The 16,092-nt window shown below is 36.6% G+C and overlaps 1 protein-coding gene across 1 annotated transcript in view; it reads left to right on the forward strand.

Annotated features, from left to right (window-relative positions):
• The window catches only part of MYOM2 (myomesin 2), a 78,621-nt gene that overhangs the window by 19,126 nt on the left and 43,403 nt on the right, over nt 1–16,092 (forward strand). The window contains exons 8-15 of the mRNA XM_066314904.1: nt 1,500–1,588; nt 1,669–1,719; nt 1,998–2,162; nt 6,529–6,690; nt 8,623–8,764; nt 10,365–10,564; nt 11,268–11,321; nt 13,957–14,084. Of these exons, the coding sequence (XP_066171001.1) occupies nt 1,500–1,588; nt 1,669–1,719; nt 1,998–2,162; nt 6,529–6,690; nt 8,623–8,764; nt 10,365–10,564; nt 11,268–11,321; nt 13,957–14,084 (991 nt within the window). The remainder of the gene's footprint in view (nt 1–1,499; nt 1,589–1,668; nt 1,720–1,997; nt 2,163–6,528; nt 6,691–8,622; nt 8,765–10,364; nt 10,565–11,267; nt 11,322–13,956; nt 14,085–16,092) is intronic.

Genomic DNA, 16,092 nt, shown 5'->3' on the forward strand with positions numbered 1-16,092 from the left:
TAGCCAGTGAAGTCATGGTTTAATGATTTAACATGGTCGTAGTGCTGGTTGATGGTTGGACTTGATGATCTTAGGAGTTTTTTTCTAACTAACAATTGTATGATTTCAATTCTTCTAAATTGTTTTTCAGTCTCACTGTGCCTGTCCAGACTGTACTAGGTTTTCCTACCCATCTGCAGGCTTTTTAGTTATGTAGTCTAGTGTTACAACTTAGCCTTATGTTTTTGATAATTGACTGTATGATAAACTTTTAAACTGATATTTTTATTTTCTGAAATATATGGTAGAAGGGTTGCCTCCAGGAGGAGCTGTTAGACCTGTAAATCTAGAGAGATAAATTGCAATTTAATGGAACTTTCATCAAGTTGTGCTTTAGCCATCATAGTACAGATAGCATAATTTTTATGATATGACACTGTCCAGAACATATGCAAGAAGTGAAAATTTGGTGTCTCGTGTGTCTGTGACAGCTGCTACATGCTCCAAATTTGGCATCCTGTTATGCAATTTCCATAAAACACCCTTACATATTCCTTCTCCCACATCTGGGATACATGACCTCTTAGAGGACAAGTGTAATCAGAATTTCATCACTTGGCAGTTGCCAAGAAGACACAAATTTTTTCTTCTGAGAGGAAACTAAATGGGTGCATTCACAATATTGTATCTCATAATTGAAAATTTTTGAATGACCACCATTAAATTTAATACTAAATAAACTATTCCTGATGGACTCCATTTTAAATAAGAAAAGAACTGGGGTATCAAGGTTTGTACCTATATCTTAACAGCTGGTCGTATATGTGCTCGTGGAACTTCAAGGAAGGGTGTATTAAGTGAGACAAACTATCAGTGTTTTGCACCAAGTAACTATTTTTTGCTTTATATTTGTTTATACTGTCCTTGCATAATGAATTTTTTTTTCTCACTAAGAAATATAACAAACCAAGCCATGTATGCACATAAACAATTTTGATCAGTGTTCCTCATTTTTATCATTTTCCTGGATTGAGATATGAGAGAAACAAAAAAAAATACCAGTGTCTACCAGCTAGGAATAACCATAGAAAGCAGAATTTTAGCAAGAATCGCATGCATTTTTATTCCACGTCTGTTTCATAAAATATGGCAGAAGGGCAAGATGGATTAAGGAAAGTTACACACAGGAGGGGAATAGTCAGACTGGCATTGTCCAGCAATCTCCTTTTGATCATTCTCTAAAGGCCATTTCCCATTTGCTCAAGTTACTGCAGCCTGCACACTAAGCTCTGATAAAACTGCAGTGATTAACTGCTTTTAAAAATAAAAGCAGCTTTTTAATTGTCTTTCATCAATGTCTTGCACTGTGTAGAAAGCAAAGAGCTTTCTACTCTTTCCCTACCAGTAAAGAGCTTTATGCACTTTCCTTATGGTTGACATGGTTTGGCTTGTAATATCAATCATTAGGAGAATTTTTATTTGCATAAAGAGACATCTGTTTTTCTCCTTCCCATTTTCAGAGCTGACTTTGATGATTCTGCCACCTATTCAGCAGTTGCAACAAATGTCCATGGTCAGGCATCAACTAATTGTGCTGTGGTTGTGCGAAGTAAGTCCTACTTTGTATTTAAAACAATAAATAAATAAAATTCTCATGTTATTGAAAGTTTCTTGTGTGTTTATTCACAGGGTTCAGAGAGGATGAAGAGCCTCACCCAGCTGCGATAATGCCCTTCCACTGTAAGCCTGTTTTTTCTATTTGCTTAGATAATTTATGTCCTCTTGTCAGAGTAATGTTTAACAGATGAGAATACTGGGTACAACTTACTTCTTCTGACTTTGCTTTCCAAGCATTGAGTTTCAGTTGGAGCTGTCCAAATGCTCTTGCTTTCCCAGTTGAATTTCTAGATCAGCATACAGTGTAACAGAAAACTCCATCTCTTGCTCAGATCAGACATTAACCTGTGCCAAGTACAATTGACTTGCACTCAATAATGCTTTCATTTTCTCATGCATAGTGCCCCTGTCATATGAAGCTTGCTTCACCCACATTGATGTCCAGTTTCTGGAGAAGTTTGGAGTCACTTTTGCAACAGAAGGTGAAACACTGACCTTGAAGTGTTCTATGTTGATCACTCCAGAGTTGAAAAGACTACGACCTCGTGCTGAGTGGTATAGAGATGGTAAGTTATTACATTGAATAGAATCTACCTGGAAAATTCTGGAGAAGACATTGAGGATTCATGTCAGATTTAGAGCATCATATTCTCAGAATTAAATCTGGAATAGAGAAGAAAAATCTCTAGTAAAATTTTATAGTCCTGCACTCTTAATTAAGTGACTTGGTCAACATTTTCTTAAGCACACATTAATAGCAGCAGGAGATAGCCTCATATTGGGATAACACAATAGTTAGAACATTTACTTGGAAGAGATCCAAAGGCAGTTCTTAGATTTCACAATGATTCATAGCTGCATACTGTGACCACTGAGCTGAAGGGTACTCACAGGACGGTAAATTAAAGTTTGAAGTACTGAAGTATGGGCGTGGGTCTCCACTTTGATCTTGCTCCATTGTTTGAGTTGTTGTGAATTTTATATTAAAATCACATGAATGTATAGTTAGGCAATACTTATAGAAGCCAGACCTGATATACCTGTTTGCTCTGCTGCTTATGTGCCATGTTAGTAGGTTTATCTTGCCTCTTTTGTCTGTGAAAACCTATGTTGTGCCAGGTGAAGTAGTCTTACCTTGAAGTACTCAAAATAACATCACTAAACTTATCATATACTGGGACAGATGGTACACAAACCCTGGATGAGTAGTGCTTGTTCACTGCAGAAAAAAAGGGGTTTGAAACATAAAACTAGCTACTTAGAGCTTAATGAATAGCCTATTGTAGGTATTTAGCCTACCACTTCTCACCAACCACAATCTGTTTAAGATTCTAAAGTAGTTATTCTACCTGAGGATTTAAGGAAAGCCTTGGTTATTTTTGAATGGTTACATCTTTCCCCAAAGGGACCACATTTGAGAATGGTGGACTTCCAAGACTGATGGGGACTGGTCCCAAAAATGTTAGCAGAAATTTCCATACTGGACAAAATGTGATGAACAAACTAAGAAATTACAGTAAGATTAATAAGTCAAAAAAATTCAAGATTATAAAAATCAGAAAGGGAATGATTTTGTTACTTGTACTATTACTTGTTTTGTTATGCCTTTTGTTTCATGTACATCATAGTTTTAGATATATTCACATCTGATCCTCCAGGGAACAAACTACTACTTAATCTTTCATATTTTTCTGTTGTGGTGAACTATTAGATGTCACTAAAATAAAAAATATGAGATAATAAAAATGACTTTTTCTGTTTGGTGAATAACCTAAAATCTAAGGCTGGTCCTTGAATTTAGATTCTGTTCCCACTGAAACACACAGGAATTGCTATACAGTTCAGGATATTTCATAACTAAAAATAATCTCTCACTTCACTCTCACGAACCATCACTTTCATCACTTTACTTTGTGTCCTACTGGGCACAGTTTCTCAAGGTGCCAAATTTCTCAAATTCTAAGTTTGAAACTGCAGCTAACAAGAACATCTGATTTTCAAGGAAATGCACAATATTGTTCCAATTTGCATTGAACATGAATTTTTCTTGCACTATGAACAAAAGCTCATGACCTTTTTCTTTACACCTTCATAATGACAAGATAATTCCTTCTTGATATGTAACAATACTATGCTCTTTGTTTCCCCCCTTATTTAACTTTAAAAGCCCTTACTTGTGAAAACCTGGGATGAAAACTTGGTCTGTTTTAAGCCAACAGGTTTTTGCTAGGGAGTCAGATGTTCATTCCTTTATTCTAGTTATGTTATATGAAATACGTTACAAACAAGCTTAGATTTGTCCTTCATTACAAGTACATCGGTCACAATATTTCCAAGAGGTGTACAGGTGCATTAGCTGGCAGAGCTTGTTCCCAAATACAGCAGGAATTCATGCACTATGAACCTTTATTACATGCTACAATTCCCTGTGTTGAGTCCCTTGAGAGCTGGAGGCAATGCATAAATACAAGCAATGAGAAGTTAATAATTTGTCCAACACCATGTGATTTAGATATTCTGGTTCTTTAGAGAGGTAATATTTAATTTTACTCTTTCATTAAGACTGTACTATTTCTAAAATTTTTCAGTTTGTGTTAATCAAATAATAGCAACTAAAGCCCCGAGATGGATATGTATTATTTACTTCTAATAATTATACACAGGAGAAATATATGTTTATCTAGCATAAATAAGCTTCACACTAGTGAGCCTTATTGAGGGTATCTAGTGGACTCCTAGGGACATATAAGTCAGCTCAGTCAAATCCTCTGAATTGATTTGGGATTTCACAAACATGAATATGATGTCTATCATTCATGGCCCACTTAGAACAATTCAGTATACTGAAAGAACCATTCAAGATACTGAAAGAACAAAATCAAAATAATACTTCAGGAATGCATACCTAATCTGGACATGACTTCAGCTGGTAGCAGGAACTTTCCATTATTGATCTCTAATGTAATATAAGCACTATAAAGCTATATGTACCAACATTCTTCAGCCATTTATACTGTAACCTAGAATAAAATAATTGACTTCAAAGGAAAAATCATGGAGTGAAGAAAATAGCTAAAATTTCAGCAGAAGAAAAAACACATGAGGAAAAGAAGTTTCAGTACATGCTTCATATGAATTTCAATCAGAATAATGTTTAGGAAAATTATCTTACATACTAAAAACAGCTTGTGAGGCTTGAGACACAAGGTCTCTGACAGTTAGTTGTCTGCAAGTAAATTCTGGGAGAAATAACAGGGCACAATACATGAATGGACTGTTAATAGTGAGAACTTGTAGTTTTACTATTATTGTGGTGGCAGGTTTATGAATACTTGTTCTATTAGAACTTCTAAATATGTTTGAGGCCTCCAAAATTTATTCTAATTGTCTTGCTTACAAAGTCATTCATCCAGACTGGATTTAAAAAAAAAAACAAACAAAAAAAACCCCCCAAAAACAAAAAAACCAAAACAACAACAAAAAAACAGGCTTCTCTTGATTTCTCGTGGATCTTTGGCCTTTTGTGAGGGAGGGAAGCTTTTCTGCTCTTACCAAAACACAACTGCCTCCTCAATTCCTGCTGTCAGGCACACATACAGAATAGAAATGGGTGATTCTGGCCTTAGTAGCAATACAGGCTTGCCTACAATTTCTATATATTCAAATTATGATGGCTAATAATCCACTGAAGCCTGGAATCTGATAAGTAACCAGCTTTTCAGAGATGCTGGTAAATCAAATTTTTTTTTTTTTTTGCTTAGGAGTTTCCACAGGGCACTACTTGCATTGGTTAAAGTTTCTAAGTGAAGATATTTTCTGATTTAATTTAAAATACGTTCTGTCTCTCTACACAAAGCCTGAGTACCACTGTGACAGGCATGACAGAAAGGGGACACACAGGTTTTATAGGTAAGGATCTCATGACTAAAGATCTCATGAGAAAGAAAGTGGTTAAATTTAGTTTGTGTGCTTCTCATAAAACTACTACATGCTTAGCTGATTATGGAATTTGCTGCTGTAAGATTTAGAAGCGTATGTCTTCCACATGCTTTATTATCTGAATGTCATGTTCTATACCTTCTTATGCAACTCAGCTGGTATGCAAGAGCACTTGTTCCTTTGCAAATGTATGAGTGCTGGCTCCAAAATCTAAGCAATAGAATAATAAACATTCATAGATATTCAGATCTTTTAAATACAGTTCTGCTGCATTGATTACAATAATTTGTATGTGATTAACCTTATGGAGTTAAAAATCAAAAATAATCCAATCAGCTATTTAAAAGGATGATATGAGAAAGTCCCTTGCCTACCATAAAATATCCTATTCATTCTTTTCCTCTGGTTTCACTAGGCAATCAGATTAATGTTCATTAATCATGGGTCACAACCTCTCACCTTGGGGAGGTTTAAATTTAATTTAATTCATTTTTCGACAGGCATGCCTTGAAGATTTAAGTTTGGTGTATATTTATAGCATTTTTCAGATTAAACTGAAATCTACTTTTTTTAAATTTGGAAGAAAAAATTGAGTAAACTGACATTTAACCTGAGCAGGAAGCAAAACTTATTATAAATGAAACAAGGTTCCACCCTGCATTCATTATAGGGTATGGCAGATATTCACATCCATATTTGTAAATGTGATAACAGTTTTTGTCTCTCAGAGTATTAAAAATTATAGTGATAGGAATTTTGTTGTTGGCACTGCATGGGGTAGCAGTAGACCTCATGTTCTCTAAAATTCACTGATCAAATAATTTTAGAGAGATGCAACTTACTCTATGTAGAGTTTTCACAGCATAAAAGCACTATCATTCTGAATAAAACTGGCATAAATATTAGTTTGTGTCCCTGGTTAGCAGAGAACTGCACTAGGATGCAGGTTGTTCTAGCAGCACAGTAACGTGTCTGATGGGTCTTCTCTTCCAGATGTGCTGATAAAGGACTCCAAGTGGACAAAGCTGTATTTTGGAGAAGGCCAGGCAGCTCTTTCCTTTACTCATCTGAACAAAGATGATGAAGGTTTATACACCCTGCGCATGGTTTCAAGAGGTGGAATCAGTGAATGCAGTGCATACCTGTTTGTAAGAGGTAAGCCTTTATGCTGGTTCTTGAGGAGAAATTTAAAAACATTATAAAGTTTAGTTTTACAAAAAAACCCCTATGTAATAAGTGAAGTAAGAAAAAGATTTAGCCCTGTGGAATTTCATAGTAATTTTATTTGTACATAGTAGCCTGTACTAAAAATCAGTCACCTTACATGAATGGGGAGCTTCAAGAGGAGCATGCTTCTGAGGACATTTTGTTTCCTGAGGAACCAGAGAAAACGTGCTTATGAAGAAACAACTTGTTTCTTCCTTTTCATCTCCTTTCCTGGCAGGAAATAAAAATCTTTGTATACAATCAGTTCTCACTGTGATGGTTTTGGCTTCAGAGGTTGGAAATTGGGAATGAGCCTTGTTGGGCATTCTTGTATCTTGTGGCTGGTCTTAGGGAAACATAGAGGAGAATGCAAAAGAAATATTCCCACCACTCTACCCGTCATAGTCATGTCATTAACCAGAGAAAAGAAGCAAAGTAAGAAACTAGCTGACTGAAGAAATACAGTTTTCACAAGAGACATAGATAAAAGGAGGTAAATGTATTAAAATAGAATAAAGGTCAGAACTTTTCATCACATTTCCATGCAAAGCTCTCAGTGAAGTAAAATGAACTTCTGCATGTACCTGTGAGCAGAACTTAGTATTCAGTTTTGTTTTTTTTTTTTTTTTTTTTGTTTGTTTTTTTTTTCATTGAAAGATAAAAAATATTTCTGGTAGAGCTGTTCTTTCACTCTCTTAAATACATTGGACAACATCCTTGATGTGGGAAAACTGGAACAGTCCCACTGAGGCCGCTGTAGCTGTATTAATTTTAAACCTTGTTCTTCTTGGAAACATATTGGAACATATGTGCCTTTTGGGAGTGTCATCCAGACAGTTTGTGTGGATGGTAGTGGGAGTGGGGTAGGGGGAATGAATGTCTTTTTCAGGGGTTTGAAGTCCAACTTCCTCACAGGACTAGTGCAAGGGCTTCATCAGCTTTTATGTCTTGAAAAGCTACTCTGGCGCCCTGATCTCATTAGAAAGAATTTGCTAAAGCTATTTATGTCCAGGTTACATTCCAAGATGTCATTCAGGTGAAAAACACCAACTAATATATAAAAACTTTCTTAGAGGTTTTTGTAGTAGTGGTGGGTAAATTTTATGTGTCTCTCTTGTCCATTTTATACTATATTTGATCCCTTTGCATATCAAGGACCCCGGCCTTGTGCTGTGTCCTCTGGAGTCTCTAGTGTTGTCTGTTAGCCATTCTCTTGCCTTTATTCATGTAGGCTGTCATCTGATACTGAGCACAAGCTACTTCACAACTGTTTGGGGTCAGTCCATAAATTTAGACTCTATACAGGGTGGTTTTTTGTTATAGAAATCTTTCTTTGAAGGGAGAGAACTTTAGCTGTTGCGAGATTTCATTAGGAGTTATGGGTCTAGATTAGTCAATATTTCTCAAGATGAAGTCACAAAAGGGTATCTTCAAGGTGGTATTTAAGACTATGAATAAAACATAGCATTATAAATATTTCTAGGAGTTTGCAAATTTTTTATTCTTTAAGAGATTTGTTTTCCTGATTTGCATGTTTTTTACTGAGTACCTTGGTCAACACACTGAGTCACAGCTTTTAGTGTGACAAAGCATCAAAAACCCATAGGTGGGTTAGGCTTTTAATTCTCACAGAAAATAGTAAGTCTTTTCTTCCTAAAAAGCTTTTCTGTTCTCAAAAATATCCTTGAATATTTTGTCTGTATAAAAATATAGACATTATGGTCCTGAATCATTATTGCAGTGAAATAGTATGTCGTGAAATGTTTAGGCTTCCATTCATACAAACAAGTAGCACAATGAACCCCAACCCTTCCCTTTGACTTTTTGATATATGTCAGAGGAGCTGGGGTCAAAACCAATTGATTTTTATTTATGGTCCAGATGCTGATGCATTGATCGCAGGAGCACCAGGGGCACCAATGGATGTTAAATGCCATGATGCTAACAGAGACTATGTCATTGTAACCTGGAAACCACCGAACACAACCAGTGAGAGCCCTGTTATTGGATATTTTGTGGACAAGTATGTAAATATGAGCATTTATTTAATTTCATTAATTGCCAGAAATATGTATGTACTGAAGAGAAAAAAAATACCGTTATGTCCTTTCAATGTGTGTGTTCTTTGGATATATTTTTACAGACACTTGGCATTGGAACTCAGTTACACACTGTGTTAAATTACTAGATTGTTCCCTGGCAAACTTTTGGCCCAGATGATTTAGTACTTTCACAGGCAATTCTGGGCACAGTCTGGGAATTAGCAGGGGCTGGAGGCCATTCCAAGTAATATTTGCAGGCAGACACATTTTATCATACACTTAAGCTGTTCAATAGTATGGATGTGGGCACATCAGAGAATGAGCTCTGACAGTATTTAATTTATAAAAGCTAGAATCCACGGGCATCTCAAATGAGATTTAGTCTCTTTAATCTCTATACTGCAAAAGCTGAAACCTAGGAGTTATTACATTATCTTTTTATTTCTTTCTTAAATGTAGTACATCAGGAGCTCAAGGCCTGGACTCCTGGGAGCTGGCAGTTTAAATCAGACTGACAGGCCTCTGTCCTTCAGTGTGCTTTGCACTTTGCTGGGGTTTCAGCTCAGTGCAGGCAGCTGGCGAGCAGGGGATCCAAGCTCTGTTTTGCATGTCTCTTCCACTGAAGAGAATGCTTGCTCCTTGTAGCCAGAGCAGAACATCTGATCCTTAGTGTCTGAACTGTCAGTCAGGAAAGCCTTACTGAAATGATTTCATAATGTATACTGGTCTGCACTTAAAAACAACATTTGCAGCTCATTGCTATTTGCTACCCCGTTATTTGGTCTAATTAAATGATAACTGTCTGGGAATAACTGGAAAAATAGTGGTTTATGAATGACAGTCAGTACAAGGAAATTAACTTGAGACCTGGGGACTCTACCATCTATATCTAATTTATGCAGTACATAGATCATAGGAGTATTTCACCTAGATTGTGTATAATCTAGTCAGATGTGCTATTTGACATGTTGCTTGTATCACTGCAGTGCTAAGGAGCCCTTGATCATTTTTTCTGGTGCGATCAGGGCAAAAGAGAGTCTTCTACACAAAAGTTTATAGTATTAGAATACAAACTATATATATACACACAAAGCTGTTCATATGAGGACATCACTCTGCTTCTTGATGACTCCCATACTCTGTGGCCCAGCCATTTTGGGAGGGAAAGGCACAAAGAAGTTTGCTTGAAAATATGACAAGGAAGAAATTAAAATGATTAGGTGAATCTTGCGAGTTCATCATGTTCTGCAGAGATGAATATTAAAAATGAAAGTGAATAATCTATTTTTTACATGGTAAGGAAGAGAACCAAACAGAAAGGAAGCAGAGAGATTTGAAAAGGTGAAAAACCATGGAAGAAAGAAAATGACTGTTGCATTTTAAAAAAAATATGAAAAGAGTGGGAATTGGATCTCAGATCAGAGAAGAGTATATAAAGTGTGTGACTTCCATTAATGAGATGTATGGTTTAACTCCTCAGCTTAGCAAAGGTGACTTCTGTGGTTCTGACCTAGTGTGGGTAGCATGGGGCATATTTATTGTGAGATGAGATTGACAAACACTGTCTTCTACTATTCCAAGATGTGAAGTAGGTTTGGAAAACTGGGTCCAGTGCAATGATGCTCCTGTAAAAGTCTGCAAGTATCCTGTGACTGGTCTTCAAGAGGGACGGTCTTACGTCTTCCGTGTGAGAGCAGTGAACAGTGCTGGCATTAGCCGGCCTTCTCGAGCCTCGGAACCCGTCGCAGCGCTTGACCCTGTTGACCTGGAGAGAACACAAAGTAGGCTATGCAAGGCTTCTTTAAAAAAAAAAAAAAAAAATTAAGATTCTGTTTGCCCAGTTAACCTAAGGAACAGAGTTTATTTCTTCCTTTGATCTAATATCTCACTACAGACTGCAAAGTAGCATTATGAGAGCTTCTCCATGATTAGAGTAAGCCAGCTTATTCTGGGGAGTAGTTTAATTGCTTTAGCCTTGTCCTAAACCCTTGTGCAGATTCTGTATATAATGTACATGCACATCTATTTTGTGTCCTCCTTTTAGTCAGAGGGGAATTAAATAATTATGAACACCTTAAAGCTCTGCCCCGGTGTTGCCTGTGAAATCTGAGCTGAATATGCAGTTTCATTCACATGTGTTTTATGTATGTGTGTGTGCTTTATGATTAATTCCTATAAAAAAAGTACAGTTAATGATACAATTGGTTACTAATCTGCCTCAAAATCAAATCCATCTACTGTGATATGACTCTTGCTCTTTAGTACATCTTTGAATAGTAATCTTATCATGCCCTGTTTTCCTATGAAAGTGAATAAACCAGTATATGACTTCAAGTTAACTCTATCGGGGGAAAGATTTAATAACATTATAGAAATAGAGGTACACAGGCTTTTGAACAGGTGACAAAATAATTTGCAACATTTGTAACTAGTTGAACTATATTGAACTAGTTTGAGAAACTAATTAAATATTTTGATTAACAGTAGTTCATGTGGATGAAGGGCGAAAGATTGTGATCAGTAAGGATGACCTTGAAGGTATGTACCATTTCTACAATTTCAGTCCATCTGCTTATGCTCCAGGAATTTTGCGTCATAATTAGAAACATAACTTGAAAAGAAATCCATCTAGTGATAAAGTCTCTCTATATAAGAAATAAAGACACATTATGACTTGCAAGATTGAGAGAACACAAGTGAACAAGGTCTAAAAGGATGGAGAACATCACACTCTCAACAGCAGAACTTTTATGATATGTTGACAGCATTTTCTCCCCTTTTTGCTTTTATTAGTGCTAAGCTGAGTTAAATGGCTGGACATTTAATTGCCCATTTGGGCATTTCATCCTCCTCTTTCCACTTTCTGGGAGCTAAGTATAGTTTTTTTAGATTGATTTTGACTATACGAGCAAGTTATTGCCATTCTCATGAAAACTTACACAATCCATATTAATTCTTTAATTAATATATCTACCTGAATATGGAAGCTATTCTTAAGGTTAAGTTTATAGACTAAGTTAAGTTTTCCCTGGGGAGAACTGGAGAGATCCCTGACATATTTTGAGTTAAAGTTTGAATTTTTTTCTGGTTTTGGTTGTTTCCCTATGGAATGGTTTGGTTTTTAGACTTGAATAATTACCCTCTTTACACTTAAACTGTTAAAATTATTAACTATAATGGCTCAAAATTTATAAAAAAGTGTCTGTCTGCTCTCTTCCATCAAGGTTATGAAATTGTAACTCCAAAAATAACAGAGGAAAAGAGGAATCACCTGAAAACAGATGTAGTTTGAAGGAGAATCAGACATTAAATGGCTATCCCAGTGCATGGACAGGACAGATGAAGTTTCTCTATTTTTGTAATAGTGTGCTAAATGAATTGATATGGGTATTACAGGACCAGAGGCACATTACAATATCAGATTGTAATTATATTGTTTGGCTTCACTGATCATTCTTCTGCTTTCAGGATTAGGTCTTGCTTTAGAATTCTGCTTTATAATGATCAGGTCCAGTAAATGGCCACTCTGGAATAGTCATAAATAATGATATTTGGATTTCTGTCACATGAATATGCATATTTAATAGAGTATGAATATTCAAATATCATTCTTTATGTAGATCACTACTTTCATCTGCAAGATTGGAGACTATTTCTGAAAGAGCAGTCTTACAGACCACAAATGGTTTTCCTTTTTAATGGAGGCTGATGTTCCATTCTGGCAACCATTCTGTACCCCCATGTTATATCATTTCAAAGTATGGGAGCTTTTTTTTTTATTTCAAGAATGAAAGAACACATATTGAGATTTAATTACCTGAAATCAGTTGGAAGTCTTTTGTCTTAATGCTGTGAAGGATTATTGTAATTTTCTTGACTATATGTCATCAATTTAATCTTAAATTCAACTGATTCATGTGCCTTACTGAAAGAAAAAAATCAGTTTTAGGAGATCAGATATAGAAAGCATTGTGAGAAATAAATGTTCATTGGATATATCAGTTTGCTTTAAAAAAGGTTTGGTTTTGATTTGGTAAATATATATGATGAAATAATATCAGTGTACATTTTGAGCCCAGTTCATTCTACAGATATGTATAATTGTTTAAAATATCACTGCCATGATTTAGAGATTATTACTGAATTTTTTTTGTCTTTTTTTAAAGACAAATCTTAAACATTTAGAGGATATATGCTCTTTTCTTAGCCTGAGAAGTGGAAAAAATTTACCTTCAAAGAACAAAGCTTTTTTTTTTTAATCTATCACAAACCATAAAAAGAAAAGTTTTATGTGTCTGCTGAGTTGCTATTTCTGATTTACTACCAAATTGAAGCCTCTTCAGGACTGTGTAGCTGTTGCTGCATAGAGGTCCATCACAGGTCCATCACAGGGCCATCACAGGTCACTCTCACATCTTGTGCTGTTTTACCCATTGTAATTCCTTGGACAGCAGAACCAGCTTTTTCTCATATTGCAGTCAGTGAGCAGGATTGTAAAAGGCTGAGCTGAATTCTTCCGGCCCGGCCCAGGGTGGGCAGGTTGTCTCTAACACTGCTGGTAACTCTGCAGAGTGAGTGGGGAGAGGGGTTTGATCAGGCCACAACACATGGTGGAGCCGTCAGAAGGCTGGCGACATATTTTTATGTCTCTGATTCAAAGATTTTAGAAGTGCTTTAGACTATACAGCTGATCATGTTATAGGATATATTGCTAATAGGTTCTGCTCCTTTTCCTGCTTTCTCCTTTGTTTTAAAGGTGCTTTTCTAATTGTACTTCCGTTCCGGCTATTTTGAAAATTCTAATTTCTCATAATAAATCTTTAGACTTCTGTCTTCAATCAAAAATGTTTGCATATAGTGAGTAGTCTTTTTACTAGCAGATTGAAGTAATTCAAATGTGATCAATGAAAAGTGTGACAAATGTGCAGAGTTTCAGGGAGCACGTTTAACCTTTACTGAAAGAGTAAGTAATGAGCTATTAATACTGAAGATTTATTTATCAAAATTTAATTGAAGTGATCAGGTGAACTGCACAGATGATATCACAGCCCCTAATAGCTGAGCATTGCAGTGCAGGGTGGGAAAGCTGAATCAGAAAGATGAGCTGTAGCATGAATGCTGACGCAGGAGTTAATCTGCTGTTTAACACTTGCTACATTTATTAATCTTACAGGGGATGTTCAGATTCCAGGTCCTCCCACCAATGTACACGCCTCAGAAATCAGCAAAACATATGTTGTACTCAGCTGGGATCCACCTGTTCCCCGTGGCAGGGAGCCACTGACATATTTCATTGAGAAGGTACTGCACTGCATGGTGGTGTTCTGTTGAGAGGTGCTTCATTGCTGTGTACAATTACATGCAACCCATTTTCAGAACAGCAGAATGAGCAATAAAGCTGACATTTTTTGTGGTCTTGCAGGATTTGGTAGTGGGATATTAGAGAAGCATGGATAATCAAATGTCTCACTGCAAGTTTTATTGAGCATTGAAATTCAAGGTCCAAAGAAAAGGATTCCTCTATGCTATTTGCTTACTCCTGTCTAAATGGGAACACAATATTATGTAAAGTAGCAGTTAAAAAAAAAAAAAAAAAAAGAAAGAAAAGCTACATCTAATGTTTTCACAGTCCTACAGGCATGATTTCAGTCTCTCTATAATAGAAAGGAAGTTTCTGTTTGTCCTGTAGTAGAGCAAGGAATAAACCCTAACTCATATTTTGACCCTCACTTTTTGCAGGCTTATGGCAGCCTCCACTATACACCGACATTTCCAATTTATCCCCTGCAAGGTCAGCAAAGAGGCAGATACCTGTCTCAGGTACTCTGTTCCCTGGTACTCTTTATGGCTGCCTTCCTCTTATCTTTGAATTGAAAGGGGACTTCAGTGTTCACAGTAGTTTGTTCTTCATCCACCTAAGTAAATAAAAATTAGATAAATCTGTCACTGAGCCATGTTTCTAAATTATATTGGATTATAACACCTTATCACAAAGTTTTCCTGGTAGGTAAAATGGGCTTCATACCTGACCTCTAGAACACTTACAGGTTAAGCTATACTATACTTAGTTTTTATGAATTATGTCTCTAGCATATGTACCCTCTTAACAATCCACAAACAGTAAACCTCTCCATAAAACTGCCACATGTTCAATTTGGCATTGAACCATTGAATCAAATTACCATGAATATTGTAACAGCCTTTTCTCAGGCCCTGACTATGCAAGTTTTTTTATTCTCATGTCTAAAATTCTGCACATTTCTCTGCAGTTCATTTTCCATCTGTCCTGTCCATGTCCCTCCTATTTTTGCAGCTCCCCAGCTTGTCTTTTCCCTCTCAGACACACAAAAAACCCCCTCCACCTCAAAAGAACTCCACAGGCAATTTCTACATTCATACAGAATCACAGAATCGCTAGCCTTCAAGATCATCAAGTCCAAACTATGTCCTAGCACCTCAACAAGACCATGACACCAAGTGGCACATGCAGTCTTTTTTAAACACATCCAGGGATGGTGACTCCACCATCTCCCTGGGCAGACTATTCTAATACTTTATCACCCTTTCTGTAAAAAATATGTTCCTACTATCCAACCTTTATTTCCCTTGGCACAGCTTAAGACTGTGTCCTCTCGTTCTGTCAGTTGCTGCCTGGAGAAAGACACCAACCCCCACCTGACTACAGCCACCTTTCAGGAAGTTATAGAGTGATAAGGTCACCTCTGAGTCTCCTTTTCTCCAGGCTAAACAACCCCAGCTCCTTCAGTTGTTCCTCACAGGGTTTGTGTTCCCAGCCCCTCACCAGCCTCGGTGCCTCCTCTGGACGTGCTCAAGCCTCTCAACGTTCTTCCCAAACTGAGGGGCCCAGAGCTGGACATAGCACTTGAGGTGTGGCCTCACCAGTGGCCAGGACAGGGGAAGAATGACCTTCATCCATTACTTGCTGGATGCTGAAGAAATTGATGTAAAGTGAACATGACTCACTGGTTAAATTTTCCAGGAAGCATGACCATTTCTCCCACTCTGCGTTTTACATTCAAAAGAAGTAATGAACATTTTCATAGAAATAAGTATCCAGTTTTTCTTTCTATGCAAGAAAATATAATGCCTTTCTTTTATTTATTCCCACTTACATATATCTTCTCTGATCTGATAATTTTCAAGAATATTGATGCAAGTATTTTGAACCAGCTCTTGTCATGGAAATACCTTATTAGATACATAATATGCAGAAATAGCTCAGATAAAAAGCTCAGAAGTAGATTTCTATTGAGTGGACATCTACATTTGGTTAGCTGAATTTCATTGT

The sequence above is a fragment of the Sylvia atricapilla genome, chromosome 3 (assembly GCF_009819655.1).
Source record: "Sylvia atricapilla isolate bSylAtr1 chromosome 3, bSylAtr1.pri, whole genome shotgun sequence".
Lineage (NCBI taxonomy): Eukaryota > Metazoa > Chordata > Aves > Passeriformes > Sylviidae > Sylvia > Sylvia atricapilla.